The 24,470-nt window shown below is 37.4% G+C and overlaps 1 protein-coding gene across 44 annotated transcripts; it reads right to left on the reverse strand.

The window, feature by feature from the left end:
- Nucleotides 1–425: 425 nt before the first annotated feature.
- LOC125836228 (chlorophyll a-b binding protein 1C, chloroplastic) lies at nt 426–24,188 on the reverse strand. 44 transcript variants are annotated; one of them, XM_049515386.1, is made up of 5 exons: nt 24,038–24,188; nt 14,569–14,674; nt 7,814–8,208; nt 2,988–3,068; nt 426–668 (listed from the first exon to the last, which is right to left on the reverse strand). In XM_049515386.1, exons 1-5 carry the CDS (start codon nt 24,083–24,085, stop codon nt 501–503), a joined length of 798 nt encoding a protein of 265 aa, XP_049371343.1. In that variant the 5' UTR covers nt 24,086–24,188; the 3' UTR covers nt 426–500. The 44 variants fall into 44 exon arrangements, with proteins under 44 accessions (XP_049371343.1, XP_049371344.1, XP_049371333.1 ...); XM_049515387.1 differs by lacking the exon at nt 2,988–3,068 and having other exon boundaries at nt 426–749; XM_049515376.1 differs by lacking the exons at nt 2,988–3,068; nt 7,814–8,208 and adding an exon at nt 11,613–12,088 and having other exon boundaries at nt 24,038–24,187.
- Between the last annotated feature and the right edge of the window lie 282 nt (nt 24,189–24,470).

Genomic DNA, 24,470 nt, shown 5'->3' on the forward strand with positions numbered 1-24,470 from the left:
AACTAAAAATAAGTATAATGTACCAAAACGTTATTTAATCTTGTGGTCTTAACCATGTTAAGTGAAAAGTTGAAACAAGGTATTGTCAAAAAAGAAAGTAAGACGATTAAATTGAAACAAAGAGAATACTTGCTGCGTTCTGAAGACAAAACATATACATTGGTTTTCCCTTATCATTGATATGTCAATGGCGCACGTAGTAGTGAAATAACATAGGTCCTCTTAATTCATCTCACTTCTCAACTCAAAAATAAGGAATCATGTTTTGAGCTTTTACCACATCCCAAATGTATATTGTTTTTTTTTGAACAGTCACCTGTTTTTCCCCTTTGATATGAAACTTGCAGCATTTCATTCATGCCATTGGAAAATGGAATTCAGGACTACACCATAACTGGAATAGGATATAAGAAAAAATCATTCTATTATCAAGTAAACTCACAAATTACAACTTTACATGGTCATCAAATGATCAGAAACTTGAGAATGTTTTAAGATTTTTATTTTCCGGGGACAAAGTTTGTGGCGTAGGACCAGGCGTTGTTGTTAACTGGGTCTGCAAGGTGATCTGCAAGGTTTTCCAATGGACCCTTTCCAGTAACAATGGCTTGAACAAAGAATCCGAACATAGAGAACATAGCAAGTCTACCGTTCTTAATCTCCTTTACCTTGAGCTCAGCAAATGCCTCTGGATCATCAGCAAGACCTAATGGGTCAAAGCTGCCACCGGGGTATAGTGGGTCGACAACCTCACCAAGAGGCCCACCAGCAATACGGTATCCCTCAACAGCTCCCATCAGCACAACTTGGCATGCCCAGATGGCCAAGATGCTTTGTGCATGGACCAAGCTTGGGTTGCCCAAGTAGTCAAGTCCACCTTCACTGAAGATTTGGGATCCGGCCTTGAACCACACAGCCTCACCGAACTTGACACCATTCCTGGCCAAGAGCTCAGGGAAGACACATCCAAGAGCACCAAGCATTGCCCATCTGCAGTGGATCACCTCTAGTTCACGGTTCTTGGCAAAGGTTTCAGGGTCTGCTGAAAGTCCAGCGGTATCCCACCCGTAGTCACCAGGGAATTCACCTGTCAAGTAGCTTGGGGAATCACCAGAGAATGGTCCCAAGTACTTAACACGGTCTGGTCCATACCATGGGCTGCTAGACGAGGCAGACTTGGCGACCGCCTTTCTCATAGTGATCCTTCCATTTCCAGTAATTTCTGAGGCAGATGGTGAAAGCTTCACTGCCTGTCCTGCAAAAGAAGGGGAAGAAAGAGCCATTGTAGCAGCTGCCATGGTTTTATCTGAAGAGAAAAGTGTTGGAGGGTTTGAAATATTGTTGAAGTTGGTTGTGATGAGATGAAGTTACTAGGGAATTATTTCACCATATATAGGGAGTAGTTAAGAGGGAAAAAGTCCAAATTATCTAATGATATCTATATCTATGATCTCATTGGGTATCTAGATATGTGTAGCAATTAATGCAATCTTGCCAATCTCCAATCCATCAATCTTCCAAGATGTTTACTAAAGGGACCCATCCAATATTGTCCTCCTTTGTGTGGCTTGAACTCTACTCTGTGATTTGTTGAGCTTACAATACTGTTATCTCTTATCATTATCCATTGGTCATTCAATGTAGAACTATGGTAGGGGTTACCCTCCCCAGACCTCACTTGTGGAATAACATTGGGTATGTTGTTATTGTTGTTTTATCAAAAGATTAACTTGTAATTACTTAACAAGCAAAGGTGGATCAAGATTTGAACTTTATGAGTTCTAGAATCTAGGACAACGACCTGAAGTATTAGTAAATGAATTCTAAATTTAATATGTATACATATTTAGTGAATTTGTTAACACATACATGGTTCAAGTCAAAGCTATTTGGTTCTGTCAAACCGGTATGCTGAAGGCTACCTCTGTGCGTCCATATTAATAAGTGATATGATTGTGTAAGTATTATTGACAATGTTAATGCATAGAACTTAATTTCCTTTCTATAGTGTCATGTATATTTCTGCTTACTATGTCCTTTTGGTTCTGTTAATACTATGTGCCATGTTTGGAACGGTACCTGCCTCTGCTATGTAAGCTGTCACACAGATCGTTTTAATTTGTTTGTCCAGATTTGACTTAACACGGAATTTAAGAAAGTAAAAGAAACTCGTGAATCTTGTGGTTTTAAACTAAAGATATATAGAATGTATTAAAACGTTATTTACTCTTGTGGCCTTACACAGGTTATGTGAAAAGTTGAAATTAAGGAATTCTCGAATAAGGAGTGAAACATTCTTTCTTAAAGAGACTTAAAAAGAAGAGTAAGACGAATAAATTGAAATGGAGAGAGTTCTTGATGCCTTCTGATTACAAAACATATACATTGGTTTTCCCTCATCATTGAAATGTCAGTGGCGTACGTAGTAGTGAATTAACATATGTCCTCTTAATTCAGCTCACTTCTCGACAGAAAAGTAAGGAATCATGTTAATAGCATCATTTTATTCTTGGCCCTAAGTTAGAGTATCACTTCCTGAGAAGGGATTGCATTCCATAAGTTCCTCTGGTGGTCTGTATATTCAAGTTTTAAGCTTTTACCACATCCCAATTGTATCTTGTTTTTTTTTTCTGCTCAGTCATCTTTTTTTCCCCTTCGATATGAACTTGCAGTATTTCATTCATGCCATTGGAAAGTAAAATTATAGACTACACCATAATTGGAATATAAGAAAAATCCATTCTATTGTCTAGTTAACTCACAATTACAATTTTAAAGGCCATCAAACAATCAAACTTTTTGAGAAAGTTTTATGATACTCATTTTCCGGGAACAAAGTTTGTGGCGTAAGACCAGGCGTTGTTGTTGACTGGGTCTGCAAGGTGGTCAGCGAGGTTCTCCAATGGACCCTTTCCAGTAACAATGGCCTGAACAAAGAATCCAAACATAGAGAACATAGCAAGTCTGCCGTTCTTGATCTCCTTTACCTTGAGCTCAGCAAATGCCTCTGGATCATCAGCAAGGCCTAATGGGTCAAAGCTGCCACCAGGGTAGAGTGGGTCGACAACCTCACCAAGAGGTCCACCAGCAATACGGTAACCTTCAACAGCTCCCATCAAGACAACTTGGCAAGCCCAGATGGCCAAGATGCTCTGTGCATGGACCAAGCTTGGGTTTCCTAAGTAGTCAAGTCCACCCTCGCTGAAGATTTGGGATCCAGCCTTGAACCACACAGCCTCACCAAATTTGACACCATTACGGGCCAAGAGCTCAGGGAAGACACATCCAAGAGCACCAAGCATAGCCCATCTGCAGTGGATCACCTCGAGTTCACGGTTCTTGGCAAAGGTTTCAGGGTCTGCTGAGAGTCCAGCGGTATCCCACCCGTAGTCACCAGGGAATTCACCGGTCAAGTAGCTTGGGGACTCACCAGAGAATGGTCCCAAGTACTTAACACGGTCAGGGCCATACCATGGGCTGCTAGATGAGGTAGACTTGGCGACGGCCTTTCTCATAGAGATCCTTCCATTTCCAGAGATTTCTGAGGCAGATGGTGAGAGTTTAACTGCCTGCCCAGCAAAAGAAGGGGAAGAAAGAGCCATTGTAGAAGCTGCCATGGTGCTTATATCAAGAGAACAAAGTAATTGTTTGACGGTATGAAAATTGAAATATTGTTGAAATTGGCTGTTATGAGATGAAGTTACAAGGGAATTAATTCACCATATATAGGGAAAGAGTCCTTATCTAGTGATATCTATATTTATGATTTCATTGGGTATCAAGATCCCATGTGTAGCAATTAATACACACTTGGCAATCATTTTCTAAGATGTTTGCTAAAGGGACCCAACCAATGTTCTCCTCTCATATGTGGTCTTGAACTCTATTATTTCGATTTGTTGAGCGTACAATGTGATATCTCTTATCATTATCCATTGAGAATTTCACCAGATTCTATCTAAAGCTGGTATTACCACCACTATAGCTCATTCAATTGTGTGGGAAATTAATATTGCATGTAAAGCCAAGCTATTGAAACTAATTTACTATTGGATTTTAATAAAGTCACTAAAGTTAGCCACACAATTTATCTTGGTTTATGCTTTTCCCTTATAATCATATCATCATATATCATATATATTACTACAAGCGGGAACAAAAAAGTTAAAAGTTGAATTACGATTTTACCCCTATTATAAATTAAAATATTATAAAACATTTAATTATTTAATTTAAATATTAAATTATATCATTTTAATTAATATGTTAATGACTTTTGCACTACCTTAGATTAATTCCTAATTAAAATATCTAATTTAATACATATTTATCATCTATAGTCTATATGTATATAATAATAAATTATTAATAATAATAATCCAAAAATCTCTTCATAAAATGTATAATTAATTAAATATCAAATTATTAAACAATAAACTGACCGTAGTATACTAATTAATACTAATGATATTATCATCATATGAAAAGACAATGTTGTCATTGTAATTACTACAGATTTAAAACTAAAAGAAGAGGAAGGGTTGATATTAATTTATTCATTAATTCATTCATATGATAATATCATTCATTTTTGGTCTTTTCAAATTCCCTGGATTAATGGTGGAAAAATATTCTCTTTATAGAATTTATATAAGAAGGCCTAAGTTCTTGACATTACTATTAACGTTATAATCATAGATGATTCTCACTTGACTTTAGCCTTTTTCATATTTTTTGTAAGTTGTGGACTATATTTTTTTTCCATGAAGCAATCATTGCTCTTTTGATTTGGTTTACTTGGTCAGCCAGCAACATTTGCAGCAAATAGGTAAGGATCGTACTTCATTTATCTAGAGTTCGTATGAAAAATATTTATGTCACTACTTTTATTTATTGATTTCGATAAACATATTTCAAAACTTTTTATTGTTGTTTTTATTTCTTACTCGACAAAAATGTTAAAATTCAATGGCTATGACCTTTTGAATTACTATAAGTTGCATCTACTAGCTTTAAGTTATAATTTATTTTACAGTCTACCTACTAACTATATTTAAATGCTCAAATTTACAGGTTTGGACAATCATTTTCCATATATGCAATAATCAAGTCATTCAAATAGGTTCATTGTCAATCAATTTCAACTTGCACTTTAAATGGCTATACTAAATTTTACAAATATTTATAACACCTTAAATCTCTTCAATCACCCCACATTTGTTGCATTATTCCAACCATATCAAATTATATATATGCTCTTAAATTTGGCAATTTAAGGTTGAGTGAGTTCAAGGCACAAGAAGTGTACTTTGAACTATAGAACAGAAGACGTTGGCAAAAGATGGCATGGAGATGGTTTATTTCCGATATTATATTGCACTGCATAAGGCACAATTTTCACTAATTTCTATTTTCTTTTGCAGGAATTAACTCAACAAGTCAGTAACATTCTATAGGTTTTAACCTTTGGTCAGTAATATCCCTATTTGAAGTAAGAAGATAGAACACTATATATGCTTCTTCCTTGTAAGAATTCATTGCTTAGTGTATTATTAATCTTTTTTTTCAATAAAAATACACCAACTTATGTTAGTTTCTTCACTTATATTATCTATCATAATCTTCCTTTGAGAAGTCTATGGATTTTGAGATGCAACAACAAACTAAAAGATAAAAACATGGATCCAAAAATGGTAGATGGACTGCATGGGGAAGAAGAAATCGAGATGGTGATATCTAGGTGCACTTGAATTTGAGAAGGCTTGATTTGAAATATGAATTTATTTTTTATATGGTGTTTCATGCTCACACAAAATACATTGATGTTGACTTAGTCATATTATATTTTATAATACAATATACATATTATTCAACTAATATTTTCTACCAAATTTCCAGTTTAAATGACTCATATAAGTAAATCAAATAAAGGGTACTTATACATGCACTTATGATTTATATATATTAAATCAATTCTCTTAAGTTGATACAACTTCAACAAACACTACTTTCATCTGACAATAACTACTTGATAGGCCTGAAGTATTTGTAACCATTAGTGGTGTTGCTCATATCCACACTATTTGTCGTTGAAATATCATTTAGGTCGAATATTTGATAGAGTAAAAGCACTATACGAGAAAACGTTATACAATTTGTTGACTGTATACAACTGCTAACTATAGTAGTAGTTATCAAAGTAATAGAATACAATGCTGAAGGAACTTTTCTTTCTTTCTTAAAACTAAGGGGATCATTTCAACTTCATTTGATATCAACTTTTGGTGTGATGTACTTTGTGATGATAGTGAATATCGATTTAACTATTCATCAATTGAGCATGTATCCTTCACTTTCAGTTTTGGTGTTATTTCTAATGTTTTAAGAAGTTTAAACTATTAGCATCGAATACACGTGCAACGCACATGCTCAAAACTAGTATGAAGCATAAGCACAAGAGTCAATATCGTAGTTATTTGAGTTCCAATAAAAGTGAAGAACTGGTTTTGGATTTTACAAATTCAGGCAATGTAGAATGTCATACTTCTTTTCAAAAAATGTTTTCTTAACTAAGGTCGATGCATGGACTTTTTTACAATCTTATGGTCATGAAGAGGTATATATAGTCATTGAAGGTTCTATATATGTTGCAATGTTAATTTCATTTTTAGAGGTTCAACGAGGGGTTAGTACGTGGATTTGAACTACTACATGGCTAGCAATGCTGAGACTTGGAATTACAGATTTGAACATTATGCGTTCTAGGATCTAGGATGACGACCTTAGGTACTAGTAACAACAGACAACAGCATACACATTTGTTCATGGGATTAGGTACTAGTAAATGGACATATATATGGTTTGCACCAAAGCTACTTAATTAGTTCTAGAAAACCGGTATGATGAAGGCTACCCCTACCCCTGTTAATAAGTGACATGAGTATTAGTATTTTTACAATGTCAATGCATAGAACTTAATTTCCTTTATAATAAGTATCGTGTATAGCTTTCTTCTGTTTACTATGTCCTTAATTTTGGCTCTGGTCGTTATATGCCATGTTTGGAGGATACCTGCCTCTGTAATATAAGCAGCCATACAGATGCTTTTACTTGCTACATTTAGATTACAGAACATACGCATTGGTTTTCCGTCATCATTGAAATGTCAATGGTGTAGTAGTGAAATAATATTATGTCCTCTTAATTCATCTCAATTCTCAGAGAGAAAAATAAGTAATCATGTAAGTTATTGTTGGCACTAAGTTGGAGTATTATTGCTTCTTGAGAATCAATTGAATTCCATAAGTTCCTCTACTCAGTTTTAAGCTTTTAAGCTTTTACCACATCCCTAATGTATCTTGTGTTTTGTTTTTGCACTGCCTACTTTTTTTCCCCCTTTGATATGAAACTGGCAGTATTTCATTCATGGCATTGGAAAATTAAATTGAGGACGACAGAGTAATTGGAATATAAGAAAATCCATTCGGTTGTCAAGTAAACTCACAATTACAACTTTACAAGGCTATATATCAAACAATGAAATTTATGGAATGTTTACTGATATTCATTTTCCGGGAACAAAGTTTGTGGCGTAGGCCCAGGCATTGTTGTTGACTGGATCTGCAAGGTGGTCAGCGAGGTTCTCCAATGGACCTTTTCCGGTAACAATGGCCTGAACAAAGAATCCAAACATAGAGAACATAGCAAGTCTGCCGTTCTTAATCTCCTTAACTTTGAGCTCAGCAAATGCCTCTGGATCATCAGCAAGACCTAATGGGTCAAAACTGCCACCGGGGTAGAGTGGGTCGACAACCTCACCAAGAGGCCCACCAGCAATACGGTAACCCTCAACAGCTCCCATCAGCACAACTTGGCAAGCCCAGATGGCCAAAATACTTTGTGCATGGACCAAGCTTGGGTTCCCCAAGTAGTCAAGTCCACCCTCGCTGAAGATTTGGGATCCAGCCTTGAACCACACAGCTTCGCCAAACTTGACACCGTTACGGGCCAAGAGCTCAGGAAAGACACATCCAAGAGCACCAAGCATAGCCCATCTACAGTGGATCACCTCGAGTTCACGGTTCTTGGCAAAGGTTTCAGGGTCTGCTGAAAGTCCAGCAGTATCCCAGCCGTAGTCACCAGGGAATTCACCGGTCAAGTAGCTTGGGGACTCACCAGAGAATGGGCCTAAGTACTTAACACGGTCTGGTCCATACCATGGGCTGCTAGACGAGGCAGACTTGGCGACAGCCTTTCTCATAGTGATTCTTCCATTTCCAGTAATTTCTGAGGCAGATGGTGAAAGCTTCACTGCCTGTCCGGCAAAAGAAGGGGAAGAAAGAGCCATTGTAGCAGCTGCCATGGTTTTATCTGAAGAGAAAAGTAAAGTGTTTGAGGGTTTGAAATATTGTTGAAGTTGGTTGTGATGAGATGAAGTTACTAGGGAATTAATTCACCATATATAGGGAGTAGTTATGAGGGAAAAAGTCCAAATTATCTAATGACATCTATATCTATGATCTCATTGGGTATCTAGATATGTGTAGCAATTAATGCAATCTTGCCAATCTCCAATCCATCAATTTTCCAAGATGTTTACTAAAGGGACCCATCCAATATTGTCCTCCTATGTGTGGATTGAACTCTACCCTCTGATTTGTTGAGCTTACAATACTGATATCTCTTATCATTATCCATTGGGAATTTCTCCAAATTTTATCCATCAGCACTATAGTTTATTCAATGTAGAACTATGGTTAAGCCTTTCACTAAATAAATTGAGGAAAAGCTGAAATTCATTTGTATCATATTATCACTTCACGTTTAACCTCTAATTACTTAATAAGCAAAGGTGGATCAAGATTTGAACTTTATGGGTTCTGAAATCTAGGACGATGATCTTAAGTACTAGTAAACGGATTCTAAGTTTAATTTGTGTACTTATGTAAAGAATTTCTTTAACACATATCACTACAACAAAAGAGACATTCACATATCACTACAACAAAAGAGACATTCACATATCACTACAACAAAAGAGACATTCAATGACAATAGATTTTCCGCAAAAACATTTAGCAGCTTTGATTTAATGTCATTGCATCCAAGAGTCACTAAAGCATTTGGCGACACTAAGGCAATGCAGAATATCATTTTTTTTAACCAAGGTCCATGCATGGATTTTTGAAAATCTTTTGGTCATGAAGATGTATATATAGTCATAGAACATTCTATATATGTTTAATTTAATTACTAGTAAATGGATTCTTTTATTTAATTTGTTTGTTTCTTAACTATGGTTTGAACCAAAGCTACTTAATTGGTTCTGTCAAACATGTATGATGAAGCCTACCCCTTCCCCTGCCCCTGCCCCTGTTAATAAGTGACATGAGCATTAGCATTTTTACAATGTCAATGCTTAGAACTTAATTTCCTTTCATGTATAGCTTACTCAGTTACTTGTATCTTCTGCTTACTATTTCCTTAATTTTGGCTCTGGTCGTTACTCGTTATATATGCAATATTTGGAGGATACCTGCCTCTGTTATATAAGCAGTCGCATAGATGCTTTTACTTGCTACGTTCAGATTACATAACATACACATTGGTTTTCCCTCATTAATGAAATGTCAATGATGTAATAGTGAAATAATGTTAGGTACACTTAAATCATCTCAGTTCTCAGATAGAAAAATAAGGAATCATGTAAATAACATCATGTTGTTCAATGTTATTCTTGGCACTAGTATCTGGGCACGTGCGTTGCATGTGTACTCCATAACGATGAATATGAATTATTAAAAATCACATAATTTCTTTTAAAATTGTATTTGAGTTACAACAAAACTACAAAAAGTAAAATGATAAATGTTTATAATGTAACTCATAAGAAGAAACTCTTTTGCATTTAGTCCTCCCCTTATTATAATTTCGATATATAAATTTGATGGTATGAAATATTGTTGAATTTGGCTGTGGTGAGATGAAGTTACAAAGGGAATTAATTCACCATATATAGGGAGTAATTAAGAGGGAAAGAGTCCTAATTATCTAGTGATATCCATATCTATGATCTCATTGGGTATCAAGATTCCATGTGTAGCAATTAATGCAACTTGACAATCTCTAATCCATCAAGTTTCCAGGATGTTTACTGGGGGACCCAACCAATACTGTCCTCCTATGTGTGGCTTGAACTCTACCCTGTGATTTGTTGAGCTTACAATACTGATATCTCTTATCAGTTATCCATTGGTAATTTCTCCAGATTTTATCTTTCAGCACTATAGCTCATTCAATCTAGAACTATAATGTAATCTTTCACTAAATAAATTGAGGAAAAGCTGGAATTCATTTTAATTATATTATCACTTAATGTTTATCAAAAGATTAACCTGTAATTACTTAATAAGTAAAGATGGATCAAGATTTGAACTTTATTTCTTTACATATACATGAGGTGGACCAAAACTACTTGGTTTTTAGTAAATGGATTCTAAGTTTAGTTGTGTAAGTCGTACATATTTAATGTTGGATGTATAAAACGGATTTTGAGCCTAACTCAACCCCAAAAGCTAGCTTAAAGGAAATAATATTGCCCAAGCCTTATAAGGAGGCCAGGATTTCATTCATTCACTGATGTGGGACATTCCATTCATCGCTGAAGTCTACCTCTGCCTGTGTTAATAAGTGATATGGTTTAAGTATTTTTTACAGTGAGAACTTAATTACCTCTCTAATAAATGTCATGCATGTATAGCTTACTAGTATATTCTGCTTACTATGTCCTTTTGGCTCTGGTCATTGCTATGTGCCATGTTCTTCTCTAAAGATTGTACCATATGCATGTAAGGAAGGAGAAATACACAAGAACTTTATGAATATGTTCATGCTAAATAAACTAAGGGAACATAGGTATAATGACCTGGAAACTCATGCATTAACTCAAAGATAAGGGACTATTTTGAGCTTTTTCTCTTCAGATTACGAAACATACTATACATTGGTTTTCCATTTTCTTTGAAATGTAAATGGTCTAGTAGTGAAATAATATTACGTCCTCTTAATTCCTCTTTCACTTCTTGACAGAAAAATAAGGAATCATGTAAATAAATAACACAATGCTGTTCAATGTTATTCTTGGCACTAAATTAGAGTATTTCTTGTTGATAATTAATTGAATTCCATTAGTTCCTCTGGTCTGTATGTTCAAGTTTTAAGCTTTTACCACATCCCAATTGTATCTTGGGTTTTTGTTTTTGTTTTTGCTCTGTCATCTTTTTTTTCCCCTTTGATATGATTCATTCATGCCATTGGAAAGTAAACTTATAGACAACACCATAATTGGAATATAAGAAAATCCCATTCTATTGTCTAGTAAACTCACGATTACAACTTTACAAGGCTATCAAACAATCATATTCTTTGAGAACATTTTATGATATTCATTTTCCGGGAACAAAGTTTGTGGCGAAGGCCCAGGCATTGTTGTTAACTGGATCTGCAAGGTGGTCAGCAAGGTTCTCCAATGGACCCTTTCCGGTGACAATAGCTTGAACAAAGAATCCAAACATAGAGAACATAGCAAGTCTACCGTTCTTAATCTCCTTTACCTTGAGCTCAGCAAATGCCTCTGGGTCATCAGCAAGACCTAATGGGTCAAAGCTGCCACCAGGGTAGAGTGGGTCGACAACCTCACCAAGAGGTCCACCAGCAATACGGTATCCCTCAACGGCTCCCATCAACACGACTTGGCAAGCCCAAATGGCCAAGATGCTTTGTGCATGGACCAAGCTTGGGTTCCCCAAGTAGTCAAGTCCTCCCTCGCTGAAGATCTGGGATCCAGCTTTGAACCACACAGCCTCACCAAACTTGACACCGTTACGGGCCAAGAGCTCAGGGAAGACACATCCAAGAGCACCAAGCATAGCCCATCTGCAATGGATCACCTCGAGTTCACGGTTCTTGGCAAAGGTTTCAGGGTCTGCTGAAAGTCCAGCAGTATCCCAGCCGTAGTCACCAGGGAATTCACCGGTCAAGTAGCTTGGGGACTCACCAGAGAATGGGCCTAAGTACTTAACACGGTCTGGTCCATACCATGGGCTGCTAGATGGGGCAGACTTGGAAACAGCCTTTCTCATAGTGATCCTTCCATTTCCAGTGATTTCTGAGGCAGATGGTGAGAGTTTGACTGCCTGTCCAGCAAAAGAAGGGGAAGAAAGAGCCATTGTAGAAGCTGCCATGGTTTATAACAAGAGAAAAGTGATGAGTGTTTGAAATGTCAAAGTTGGTTGTGATGAAGCTGAAGTTAGTTGGGTTCAGAATATATAAGAGGTAATTAGAGAGAAATAATCTTCTTATCTAGTAATATCTATATCTATGATCTCATTGGATATCAAGATCCTATATGTAGCAATTAATGCACACTTGAATCTCCAACCCGTCAATTTTCCAAGAAGGGACACATTCAATATTGTCCTTTCATATGTGGTCACAAGGATTGAACCCCGCCCTGTGATTTGTTGAGCTTACCATATGATATCCCTATCATTATCCACTTGGCATTTCTTTACATTTTGTCTTCCTGCAGGGTAAAAGATACCACCATTATAGTTCATTCAATGTATAATTAAGGTTTAGGAAATTTGACGAAAAGGTGAAATTTATTACTTCTTTATTCATAAATTTTGGGAAATTAATAATGCATGTTTATACAGAAAGCAATGCGATCAAATCTCTATTAAACTAGATCTTAACTAACAAAGTTGTTTATGTTAGCCACGCATGCTATCTTGTTTTAAGCTCATTGAAGACATTGTTAATTCATGTTTAGAGATTTAATGTGGCTTAGTACCTGTACTTAACTGCTAGATGAGCAATGCTGAGACTTGGAAAGAGCTTGTTCAGAAAAAACATGAGCAACAAATTTAATTAATTTGAATTCATCAGCATCACAATATATTGGCTGTGTTAAGACTTGAGAGAAATATAATTTACTAATTGTTGATTTAAGTTATATACTCTGACGGTGTAAAGATGTTTTTACAGTATCCGTAAATTTTAACATGTGATAGTAGAGTCAGTTCCCTATTTTTACGAGACTACCAATTGGAGTAATGTTTATCAAGGGATTTACCCATAATTACTTTATATGTAAACTGATTGTATATATTTTTTATATTATTAGTGCATAGAGATTAAATTTGTTGCCAATAAGTGTCATGTATAGCATTACTTGTCTCTTCTGCTAACTAACTATACAAGTATGTCCTTTGGCTCTGGTTATTACTGTGCGCCTTGTTTGGAAGGATCTGTCAAAGATCTTTTAATCTAAAGATGGTACCAGATGTTAGGAATTATGGTTTTCAAGAAATTTATGAATTTGTTCACAGGACACATAATGTAAGGACCTACAAACTCATATATTACTTACTATGTTCAGACTACAAAACACATTGGCTTTCCCTTCTCATCAATGTTCTGGTAGTGAAATAAAACAATGTCCTCTTATTTCCTCTATCACTTCTCCACAGAAGAATGAGGAATCATGTAATAACGTCATGGTGTTCAATATTAGTACTTTACACTAATTTTGAGTTTTGCTTCTCAAGAATTAATTGATCTCCATAAGTTCCTCTGGTCTGAAAATTCAAGTTTTAAGCTTACAACAGCTTATAGTTTCTCTAGTTACCACATCTCAATTCTCATATGTATCTTCAATTATTTTTTCTTATTTTTTCTTTCTTCTCTTTCTTCTCCCCTTTGGTATGAAAGTGGTTATATTTTTTATTCATGGCTTTGGAATATGCAACTCAGAACTACACAATCATTGGAAATTTGGAATATTAAAAAAAAAAATTCATTCTATTGTCAAGTAACTCACAACTACTTTACAAGGCCATCAAACAATGAAAGTTCAAGATTTTCATTTTCCGGGGACAAAATTTGTGGCATAAGACCAGGCGTTGTTGTTAACAGGGTCTGCAAGGTGGTCAGCAAGGTTCTCCAATGGACCCTTTCCGGTAACAATGGCTTGAACGAAGAATCCAAACATAGAGAACATAGCAAGTCTACCGTTCTTGATCTCCTTTACCTTGAGCTCAGCAAACGCCTCTGGATCATCAGCAAGACCTAATGGGTCGAAGCTGCCACCAGGGTAGAGTGGGTCGACAACCTCACCAAGAGGTCCACCAGCAATACGGTAACCTTCAACGGCTCCCATCAAGACAACTTGACAAGCCCAGATGGCCAAGATGCTCTGTGCATGGACCAAGCTTGGGTTGCCCAAGTAGTCAAGTCCACCCTCGCTGAAGATCTGGGATCCGGCCTTGAACCACACAGCCTCACCGAACTTGACACCGTTACGGGCCAATAGCTCAGGGAAGACACATCCAAGAGCACCAAGCATAGCCCATCTGCAGTGGATCACCTCGAGTTCACGGTTCTTGGCAAAGGTTTCAGGGTCTGCTGAAAGTCCAGCGGTATCCCACCCGTAGTCACCAGGGAATTCACCAGTCAAGTAGCTTGGGGACTCACCAGAGAATGGGCCCAAGTACTTGACACGGTCAGGGCCATACCATGGGCTGCTAGATGGGGCAGACTTGGCGACAGCCTTTCTCATAGTGATCCTTCCATTTCCAGAGATTTCTGAGGCAGAGGGTGAGAGTTTGACTGCCTGTCCAGCAAAAGAAGGGGAAGAAAGAGCCATCATAGAAGCTGCCATGGCTTATATCAAGAGAAAGTAAGTGTTTGATTGTATGAAATATTGTTGAAGTCTGCTGAGATGAGATGAAGTTACAAGGGAAATAATTCACCATATATATAGGGAGTAGGTAAGAGGGAAAGAGCCTTAATTATCTAGTGATATCTATATCTATGATCTCATTGGGTATCAAGATCCCATGTGTAGCAATTAATGCACTTGGCAATCTCCAAATTTCCAAGATGTTTATTACTAAAGGGACCCATCCAATATTGCCCTCCTATGTGTGGCTGTAAGAATTGAACTCTACCCTCTGAGTTGTTGAGCTTATACTACTGATATCTCTTATCATTATCCATTTGAAATTTCTCCAGATTTTATCTATCAGCACTACAGCTCATTCAATGTAGAACTATGTTTTAGCAATTTTTATCATATTATCAAAAGATAAACTTGTAGTTACTTACCTGCAAGTAAATGGATTCTATATTTAATGTTGTATATATTTAATGAATTTCTTAACAAACATACATGGGTTGGACCAAAGCCACTTGGTTTTGTCAAACCGGTATGTTGAATGTAATGAAATGGATCTTGAGCGTAACTCAACCTCAAAAACTAACTCAAAGTAAAGAGAACTGCCCGTGCCTTATAAGGAGGCCAGGATTCCATTCATTCACCGATGTGGGACATTCCATTCATCACTGAAGTCTACCTCTGCCCCTGTCAGTAAGTGATATGATTGTATAAGTATTTTTTACGATGTCAGTGAGAACTTAATTTCCTCTCTAATAAATGTCATGCATGTATAGCTTCCTTGTATCTTCTGCTTGACTATGTCCTTTTGGCTTTGGTCGTTGCTATGTGTCATGTTCTTCTCTAAAGACCACATGCATGTAAGGATGGAATATAAAAGAAGTTTATGAATTTGTTCATGCTAACTAGATTAAGGAGACATAAGTATAATGACCTGGAAACTCATATATTACTTGCTACGTTCAGATTACAAAACATACTGTACATTGGTTTTCCCTTATCATTAAAATGTCAATGGTCTAGTAGTGATATAATATTATGTCCTCTTAAATCCTCTTTCACTTCTCAAAACAAAAATATGGAATCATGTAAGTAAATAACATCAGGTTGTTATTATTGGAACTAAGTTAGAGTATCGTTTCTTGAGAACTGATTACATTCCATAAGTTCCTCTGGTGATCTGTATATTCAAGTTTTAAGCTTTTACCACATTCCAAATGTATCTTGGTTTTTAATTTATTTTAGCTGTCATCTTTTTTTCCTCTTTGATATGAATCTGACAGTATTTCATTCATGCCATTGGAAAATGAAATTCAGAACTACACCATAATTGGAATATAAGAAAAATTCATTCTATTGTTAAGTAAACTCACTATTACAACTTTACAAGGCCATCAAACAATGAAATATTAAGATTGTTTAAGATTTTCAATTTCCGGGGACAAAGTTTGTGGCATAAGACCAGGCGTTATTGTTAACGGGGTCTGCAAGGTGGTCAGCAAGGTTCTCCAATGGACCCTTTCCGGTAACAATGGCTTGAACGAAGAATCCAAACATAGAGAACATAGCAAGTCTACCGTTCTTAATCTCCTTTACCTTGGGCTCAGAAAATGCCTCTGGGTCTTCAGCAAGACCCAATGGGTCGAAGCTGCCACCAGGGTAGAGTGGGTCGACAACCTCACCAAGAGGTCCACCAGCAATACGGTAACCTTCAACGGCTCCCATCAACACAACTTGGCAAGCCCAGATGGCCAAGATGCTTTGTGCATGGACCAAACTTGGGTTGCCCAAGTAGTCAAGTCCACCCTCGCTGAAGATCTGGGATCCGGCCTTGAACCACACAGCCTCACCGAACTTGACACCGTTACGGGCCAATAGCTCAGGGAAGACACATCCAAGAGCACCAAGCATAGCCCATCTGCAGTGGATCACCTCTAGTTCACGGTTCTTGGCAAAGGTTTCAGGGTCTGCTGAAAGTCCAGCAGTATCCCAGCCATAGTCACCAGGGAATTCACCGGTCAAGTAGCTTGGAGACTCACCAGAGAATGGGCCCAAGTACTTAACACGGTCAGGACCATACCATGGGCTGCTAGATGGGGCAGACTTGGCTACCACCTTTCTCATAGTGATCCTTCCATTTCCACTGATTTCTGAGGTAGATGGTGAGAGTTTGACTGCCTGTCCAGCAAAAGAAGGGGAAGAAAGAGCCATTGTAGAAGCTGCCATGATTTATATCAAGAGAAAAGTAAGTGTTTGATGGTATGAAATATTGGCTGTGAATGTGATGAGATGAAATTACAATGGACTTAATTCACTATATATAGGGAGTAATTAAGAAGGAAATAGTCCAAATTATCTAATGATATCTATATCTATGGTCTCATTGGGTATCAAGATCCCCTGTGTAGCAATTAATACACATTTAGCAATCTCCAAACCATCAAAATTCCAAGAAGGGACACATCCAATATTGTCCTCTCATATGTAGTCACAAGGATTGAACTCTGCCCTGTGATTTGTTGAGCTTATAATATGATGTCCCTATCATTATCCACTTGGAATTTGTCTAAATTTTGTCTACCTTCAGGGTAAAAGATACCACCATTAAAGTTCATTCAATGTAGAACTATAGCTTAGGAAATTTGAGGAGAAGTTCAAATTTATTACTACTTGATTCATAAATTGTGGGAAATTAATAATGCATGTTTATGTTTGGAAAGCAATGCGATTGAAACTTTATTAATATATTAGATCTTAATTGACAAGTTGTTTATGTTAGCCACACACGTTATCTTGTATTATGCTCATTAAAGCTACTGTTAATTCATGTTTAGAGATTTAACGCGGCTTTGTACCTGTACTTAACTACTACATGAGCAACATATGCTGAGACATGGAAAGAGCTTGTTCAGAAGGACATGAGCACAAATTTTAATTTGTTGATATTCATCAGTATCACAATTTTTCCTGTGTTATGAGAAATAGAAGTTACTAGTTGTGAATTTAAGTTATACTACACTGACGGTGTAAAGATGTTTTTAACATGTGATAGTAGATCAGTTCCCATTTTTAACCAGATTGCCAATTAATGTTTATCAAGCAATTTACCTTTAATTACTTACTAAGTAATTTGATTGTGTAAATATTGTTTAAGTTATTAGTGCATAGAACTTAAAATTTGTTGCCAATAAGTGTCATGTATAGCATTACTTGTGTCTTCTGCTAACTATATAAGTATGTCCTTTGGCTCTGGTCATTACTATGTTGAAGGATTTGCCAGAGATGTGAGAAAGGAGGATTGTATAAGAAATTTATGTCGAAGATGCTAACCAAATTATTGACTCATAATATAAGGACCTGGAAACTTATATGTTTCTAGTTACTACATTTCAGACTACAAAACCTATTGGTTTTCTTCCCTTATCATCGAAATGTCAATGTTCTAGTATTGAAATGATATAATGTCCTCTATTTCCTCTTTAACCTCTCGACAAAATTGAGGAATCCTGTAATGACATCATGTTGTTCAACATTAATACTTTGCTCTAATTTTGAGTATTGCTTCTCGAGAGTTAATTGAATTCCATAAGTTCTTCTGGTCTGAAAATTCAAGTTTTAAGCTTATCACAGCTTTTTAGTTTTTCTAGTTTCCACATCTCATAAATATGTATCTTCTGTCTTTTTTGCTCTGTTCTCTTTCTTTAACTATCCTTTGGTATGAAAGTGGCAACATTTGATTCATAGCTTTGGCAAAACGTAACTCAGTAGTACTACACAATCATTGGAATGTTAAAGAAAAATAATCCATTCTATTGTTAAGTAACTCACAACTACTTTACAAGGCCATCAAACAATGAAATATTAAGATTGTTTAAGATTTTCATTTTCCGGGGACAAAGTTTGTGGCATAAGACCAGGCGTTGTTGTTAACGGGGTCTGCAAGGTGGTCAGCAAGGTTCTCCAATGGACCCTTTCCGGTAACAATGGCTTGAACGAAGAATCCAAACATAGAGAACATAGCAAGTCTACCATTCTTGATCTCCTTTACCTTGAGCTCAGCAAATGCCTCTGGGTCTTCAGCAAGACCCAATGGGTCGAAGCTGCCACCGGGGTAGAGTGGGTCGACAACCTCACCAAGAGGTCCACCAGCAATACGGTAACCTTCAACGGCTCCCATCAACACAACTTGGCAAGCCCAGATGGCCAAGATGCTTTGTGCATGGACCAAACTTGGGTTGCCCAAGTAGTCAAGTCCACCCTCGCTGAAGATCTGGGATCCGGTCTTGAACCACACAGCCTCACCGAACTTGACACCGTTACGGGCCAATAGCTCAGGGAAGACACATCCAAGAGCACCAAGCATAGCCCATCTGCAGTGGATCACCTCTAGTTCACGGTTCTTGGCAAAGGTTTCAGGGTCTGCTGAAAGTCCAGCAGTATCCCAGCCATAGTCACCAGGGAATTCACCGGTCAAGTAGCTTGGAGACTCACCAGAGAATGGGCCCAAGTACTTAACACGGTCAGGGCCATACCATGGGCTGCTAGATGGGGCAGACTTGGCGACAGCCTTTCTCATAGTGATCCTTCCATTTCCAGTGATTTCTGAGGCAGATGGTGAGAGTTTCACTGCTTGTCCAGCAAAAGAAGGGGAAGAAAGAGCCATTGTAGCAGCTGCCATGGTGTTTATATCAAGAGAAAAGTAAGTGTTTGATGGTATGAAATATTGTTGAAGTTGGCTGTGATGAGATGAAGTTACAAGGGAATTAATTCACCATATATAAGGAGTAATTAAGAGGGAAAAAGAGTCCTAATTATCTAGTGATATCTATATCTATGATCTCATTGGATATCAAGATCCCATGTGTTCCAATTAATGCACACTTGGCAATCTCCAATCCTTCCAATTTTCTAAGATGTTTACTAAAGGGACCCATTCAATATTGTCCTCCTACGTATGGCTACAAGGATTGAACTCTACCCTCTGATTTGTTGAGCTTACAATACTGATATCTCTTATCATTATCCATTGGGAATTTCTCCAGATTTTATCTATCAGCACTGTAGCTCATTCAATGTAGAACTATGGTTTAGCCTTTCACTAAATAAATTGACAAAAAAAATCATTTTTTTCAGATTATCAGGTAATGTTTATCAAAAGACAAACCTGTAAATACTTGATAAGCAAAGATTGATCAAGATTTGAACTTTATGAGTTCTGGAATCTAGAAAGACGACCTTAAATGCTAATTGATTCTAAATTTAGTTGTTCTACATATTTAATAACCTTCTTAACACATATGCATGCGTTGGGGTTGGACCAGCTACTTGGTTTTGTCAAACCGGGTATGTTGGATGTAAAGAAATGAATCTTGTGCCTAACTGAACCTCAAAAGTTATCTCAAAGGGAAGAGAATTGCCCAACACTTATAAAGAGGTCATTCATTCACCGATGTGGGACATTTCATTCATCGCTGAAGCCTACCTCTGCCCCAGTTAATAAATGATATAATTGTATAAGTATTTTTTACAATGTCAGCGAGAACTTAATTTCCTCTCTAATAAGTGTCATGCATGTACAGTTAACTTGTATCTTCTGCTTATTATGTCCCTTTGGCTCTGGTCATTGCTATGTGCCAATTAAGGAAGGAGGAAAATACAAGAACTTCATGAATGTGTTCAAATTAAAAACACACAAGTATAATGACCTGGAAACTCATATAATAACTTGCTACGTTCAGATTATAAAGCATATTGTACATTGGTTTTCCATTAATTCCTCTTTCACTTCTTGACAGAAAAATAAAGAATCATGAAAGTAAATAACATCATGTTGTTCAATGTTATTATTGGCTCTAAGTTAGAGTATTTCTTCTTGAGAATTAATTGAATTCCATAAGTCTCTGGTCTGTATATTCAGGTTTAAGCTTTTACCACATCTCAAATGTAACTTTGGTCTTGTTATTTTTGCTTTGTCATCAATTTTCCCCTTCAATATGAATTTTGCAGTATTTCATTCATCATTGGAAAATGAAATTGAGGACTAAGAAAAATCCATTCTATTGTCAAGTAAACTCACAACTAAAACTTTACAAAGCCATCAAACAATAATATCTAGAGAACGTTTTATGATATTCATTTTCCAGGAACAAAGTTTGTGGCAAAGGCCCATGCATTGTTGTTAACTGGATCTGCAAGGTGGTCAGCAAGATTCTCCAATGGACCCTTTCCGGTAACAATGGCTTGAACGAAGAATCCAAACATAGAGAACATAGCAAGTCTGCCGTTCTTAATCTCCTTTACTTTGAGCTCAGCAAATGCCTCTGGATCATCAGCAAGACCTAATGGGTCAAAACTGCCACCAGGGTAGAGTGGGTCGACGACCTCACCAAGAGGTCCACCTGCAATACGGTATCCCTCAACAGCTCCCATTAACACAACTTGGCAAGCCCAAATGGCCAAGATGCTTTGTGCATGGACCAAGCTTGGGTTGCCCAAGTAGTCAAGTCCACCCTCGCTGAAGATCTGGGATCCGGCCTTGAACCACACAGCCTCACCGAACTTGACACCGTTACGGGACAATAGCTCAGGGAAGACACATCCAAGAGCACCAAGCATTGCCCATCTGCAGTGGATCACCTCAAGTTCACGGTTCTTGGCAAAGGTTTCAGGGTCTGCTGAAAGTCCAGCGGTATCCCATCCATAGTCACCAGGGAATTCGCCAGTCAAGTAGCTTGGGGACTCACCAGAGAATGGGCCCAAGTACTTAACACGGTCAGGGCCATACCATGGGCTGCTAGATGGGGCAGACTTGGCGACAGCCTTTCTCATAGTGATCCTTCCATTTCCAGAAATTTCTGAGGCAGATGGTGAAAGTTTCACTGCCTGTCCAGCAAAAGAAGGGGAAGAAAGAGCCATTGTAGCAGCTGCCATGAGTTAGATTAAGAGAAAAGTGTTGAGTGTTTGATGGTATGAAATATTGTTGAAGGCTGTGATGAGATGAAGTTACAAGGGAATTAATTCACCATATATAGGGATTAAGAAAGAGGGAAAGAGTCCTTATCTAGTGAAATCTATATCTATGATCTCATTGGCTATCAAGATCCTACTTGTAGCAATTATGCACATTTAGCAATCTCCAATCCATCAATTTTCCAGCAAGGGACACAACCAATATTGTCCTCTCATATGTTGCCACAAGGATTGGAATCTGCCCTGTGATTTGTTGAGCTTACAATATGATATCCCTATCATTATCCACTTGGCATTTCTCTAGATTTTATCTACCTGCAGGGTAAAACATACCACCACTATACTTCATTCAATGTAGAACTATGGTTTAGGAAATTTGAGGAAAAGTTGAAATTTATTACTACTTGATTCATAAATTTTAGGAACTTAATAATGCATCTTTATGTTTGGAAAGCAATGTGATTGAAACTTTATTATATTAGACCTTAATTACCAAAGTTGTTTATGTTAGCCACACAGGTTATATTGTTTTATGCTCATTCACAATACTGTTAGGTTTAGAGATTTAATGCGGCTTAGTACATGTTACTTAACTACTACATGAGCAATGCTGAGCCTTCGAAAGAGCTTGTTCAGAAGAATATGAGCAAAGATTTTAATTTGTTGGAATTCATCTGCATCACAATTTTGTGCTGCGTTAAGGGAAATAGAAGTTACATCAGTAAATTTTAACGTGTGATAGTAGGTCAATTCCCATTTTTTACCAGACTACCGATTAATGTTATCAAGTGATTTACCTTTAATTACTTACTAAGTAATTTGATTGTGTAAATATTGTTTACGTTATTAGTGCATAGAACTTGAATTTGTTGCCAATAAGTGTCATATTTAGCAGTACTTGTGTCTTCTTCTAACTACATATGTATGTCCTTTGGCTCTGGTCATTACTATGTACCTTCTTTTGAAGGATCTGTCAAGGATGCTTTTAATCTAAAGATAGTACCACATGTGAGGCAGGAGGATTTTACAAGAAATTTATGAATTTGTTCAAAGGAGACATACTGTATGGACCTGGAAACTCATATATTACTTACTACATTCAGACTACAAAACATATTGGTTTTCTTCCCCTGTCATTGAAATTTCAATGTTCTGGTAGTGAAATGAAACAATGTCCTCTTATTTCCTCTCACTTTTCGACAGATAAATGAGAAATCATGTAATAACATCATGTTGTTCAACATTAGTACTTTACACTAATTTTGAGTATTGTTTCTCGAGAATTAACTGAATTCCATAAGTTCATCTGGTCTGAAAATTCAAGGTTTAAGCTTACAACAGCTTTATAGTTTTTCTTGTTACCACATCTCATATATATCTTCAATCTTTTTGCTCTGTTCTCTTTCTTTAATTTCCCCTTGGTATGGAAGTGGCAATATTTGATTCGTAGATTTGGAAAATGTAACTCAGAACTACACAATCATTGGAATATGGAAAAAAGAACCATTCTATTATCAAGTAAGTCACAACTACTTTACAGGGCCATCGAACAATCAAAATTAAAAAAATATATTATGATATTCATTTTCCGGGGACAAAGTTTGTGGCGAAAGCCCAAGCGTTGTTGTTAACAGGGTCTGCAAGGTGGTCAGCAAGGTTCTCCAATGGACCCTTTCCGGTAACAATGGCCTGAACGAAGAATCCAAACATAGAGAACATAGCAAGTCTGCCGTTCTTAATCTCCTTTACCTTGAGCTCAGCAAATGCCTCTGGGTCTTCAGCAAGACCCAATGGGTCGAAGCTGCCACCAGGGTAGAGTGGGTCGACAACCTCACCAAGAGGTCCACCAGCAATACGGTAACCTTCAACGGCTCCCATCAACACAACTTGGCAAGCCCAGATGGCCAAGATGCTCTGTGCATGGACCAAACTTGGGTTGCCCAAGTAGTCAAGTCCACCCTCGCTGAAGATCTGGGATCCGGCCTTGAACCACACAGCCTCACCGAACTTGACACCGTTACGGGCCAATAGCTCAGGGAAGACACATCCAAGAGCACCAAGCATTGCCCATCTGCAGTGGATCACCTCAAGTTCACGGTTCTTGGCAAAGGTTTCAGGGTCTGCTGAAAGTCCAGCGGTATCCCACCCGTAGTCACCAGGGAATTCACCAGTCAAGTAGCTTGGGGACTCACCAGAGAATGGGCCCAAGTACTTAACACGGTTTGGGCCATACCATGGGCTGCTAGATGGGGCAGACTTGGCGACAGCCTTTCTCATAGTGATCCTTCCATTTCCACTGATTTCTGAGGCAGATGGTGAGAGTTTCACTGCCTGTCCAGCAAAAGAAGGGGAAGAAAGAGCCATTGTAGCAGCTGCCATGGTTTGTAAAGAGAGGAAAGTGAGGGGGTTGCTAGTTTGATATGTAAAAGTTAGTTGTGATGAGCTGAAGTTATTGAAACTTCACTATATATAGTAAGTAAGATAGGGAAGAGTCCTTATCTAGTGATATCTATATCTATGATCTCATTGGATGTCAAGATTACTCTCCATTCACACTTGGCAATCACAAATCCAAAAATCTTCCAAGATTTTTACTTAGGGGACCAACCAATGTTGTGTGGCTACAAAGATTTCTCTCTATCTTGGTTATTGAGCTTACATTAAAATATCTTCTACTTTTTTCCATTAGGACATTCTTTATATATTTTTCTTACAGCAGGGTAAAAGAACACCACTATTACAGGCATTTTGAAGTAACTACAGC

Source organism: Solanum verrucosum, unplaced genomic scaffold, assembly GCF_900185275.1.
Source record: "Solanum verrucosum unplaced genomic scaffold, falcon-dt-bn FXZP01000278.1, whole genome shotgun sequence".
Taxonomy (NCBI): Eukaryota; Viridiplantae; Streptophyta; class Magnoliopsida; order Solanales; family Solanaceae; genus Solanum; species Solanum verrucosum.

Bases quoted from the DNA above. Each gene is read 5' to 3' on its own strand.
- LOC125836228 (XM_049515387.1), bottom strand. From the start codon at position 24,085: ATGGCAGCTGCTACAATGGCTCTTTCTTCCCCTTCTTTTGCTGGACAG. The intron at 14,675-24,037 runs GCAGTGAAACTC...TTTGCTGGACAG, and splicing joins CCCCTTCTTTTGCTGGACAG to GCAGTCAAACTCTCACCCTC. The intron at 8,209-14,568 runs CTGACCGTGTCA...CATGGTATGGAC, and splicing joins TAGCAGCCCATGGTATGGCC to CAGACCGTGTTAAGTACTTA.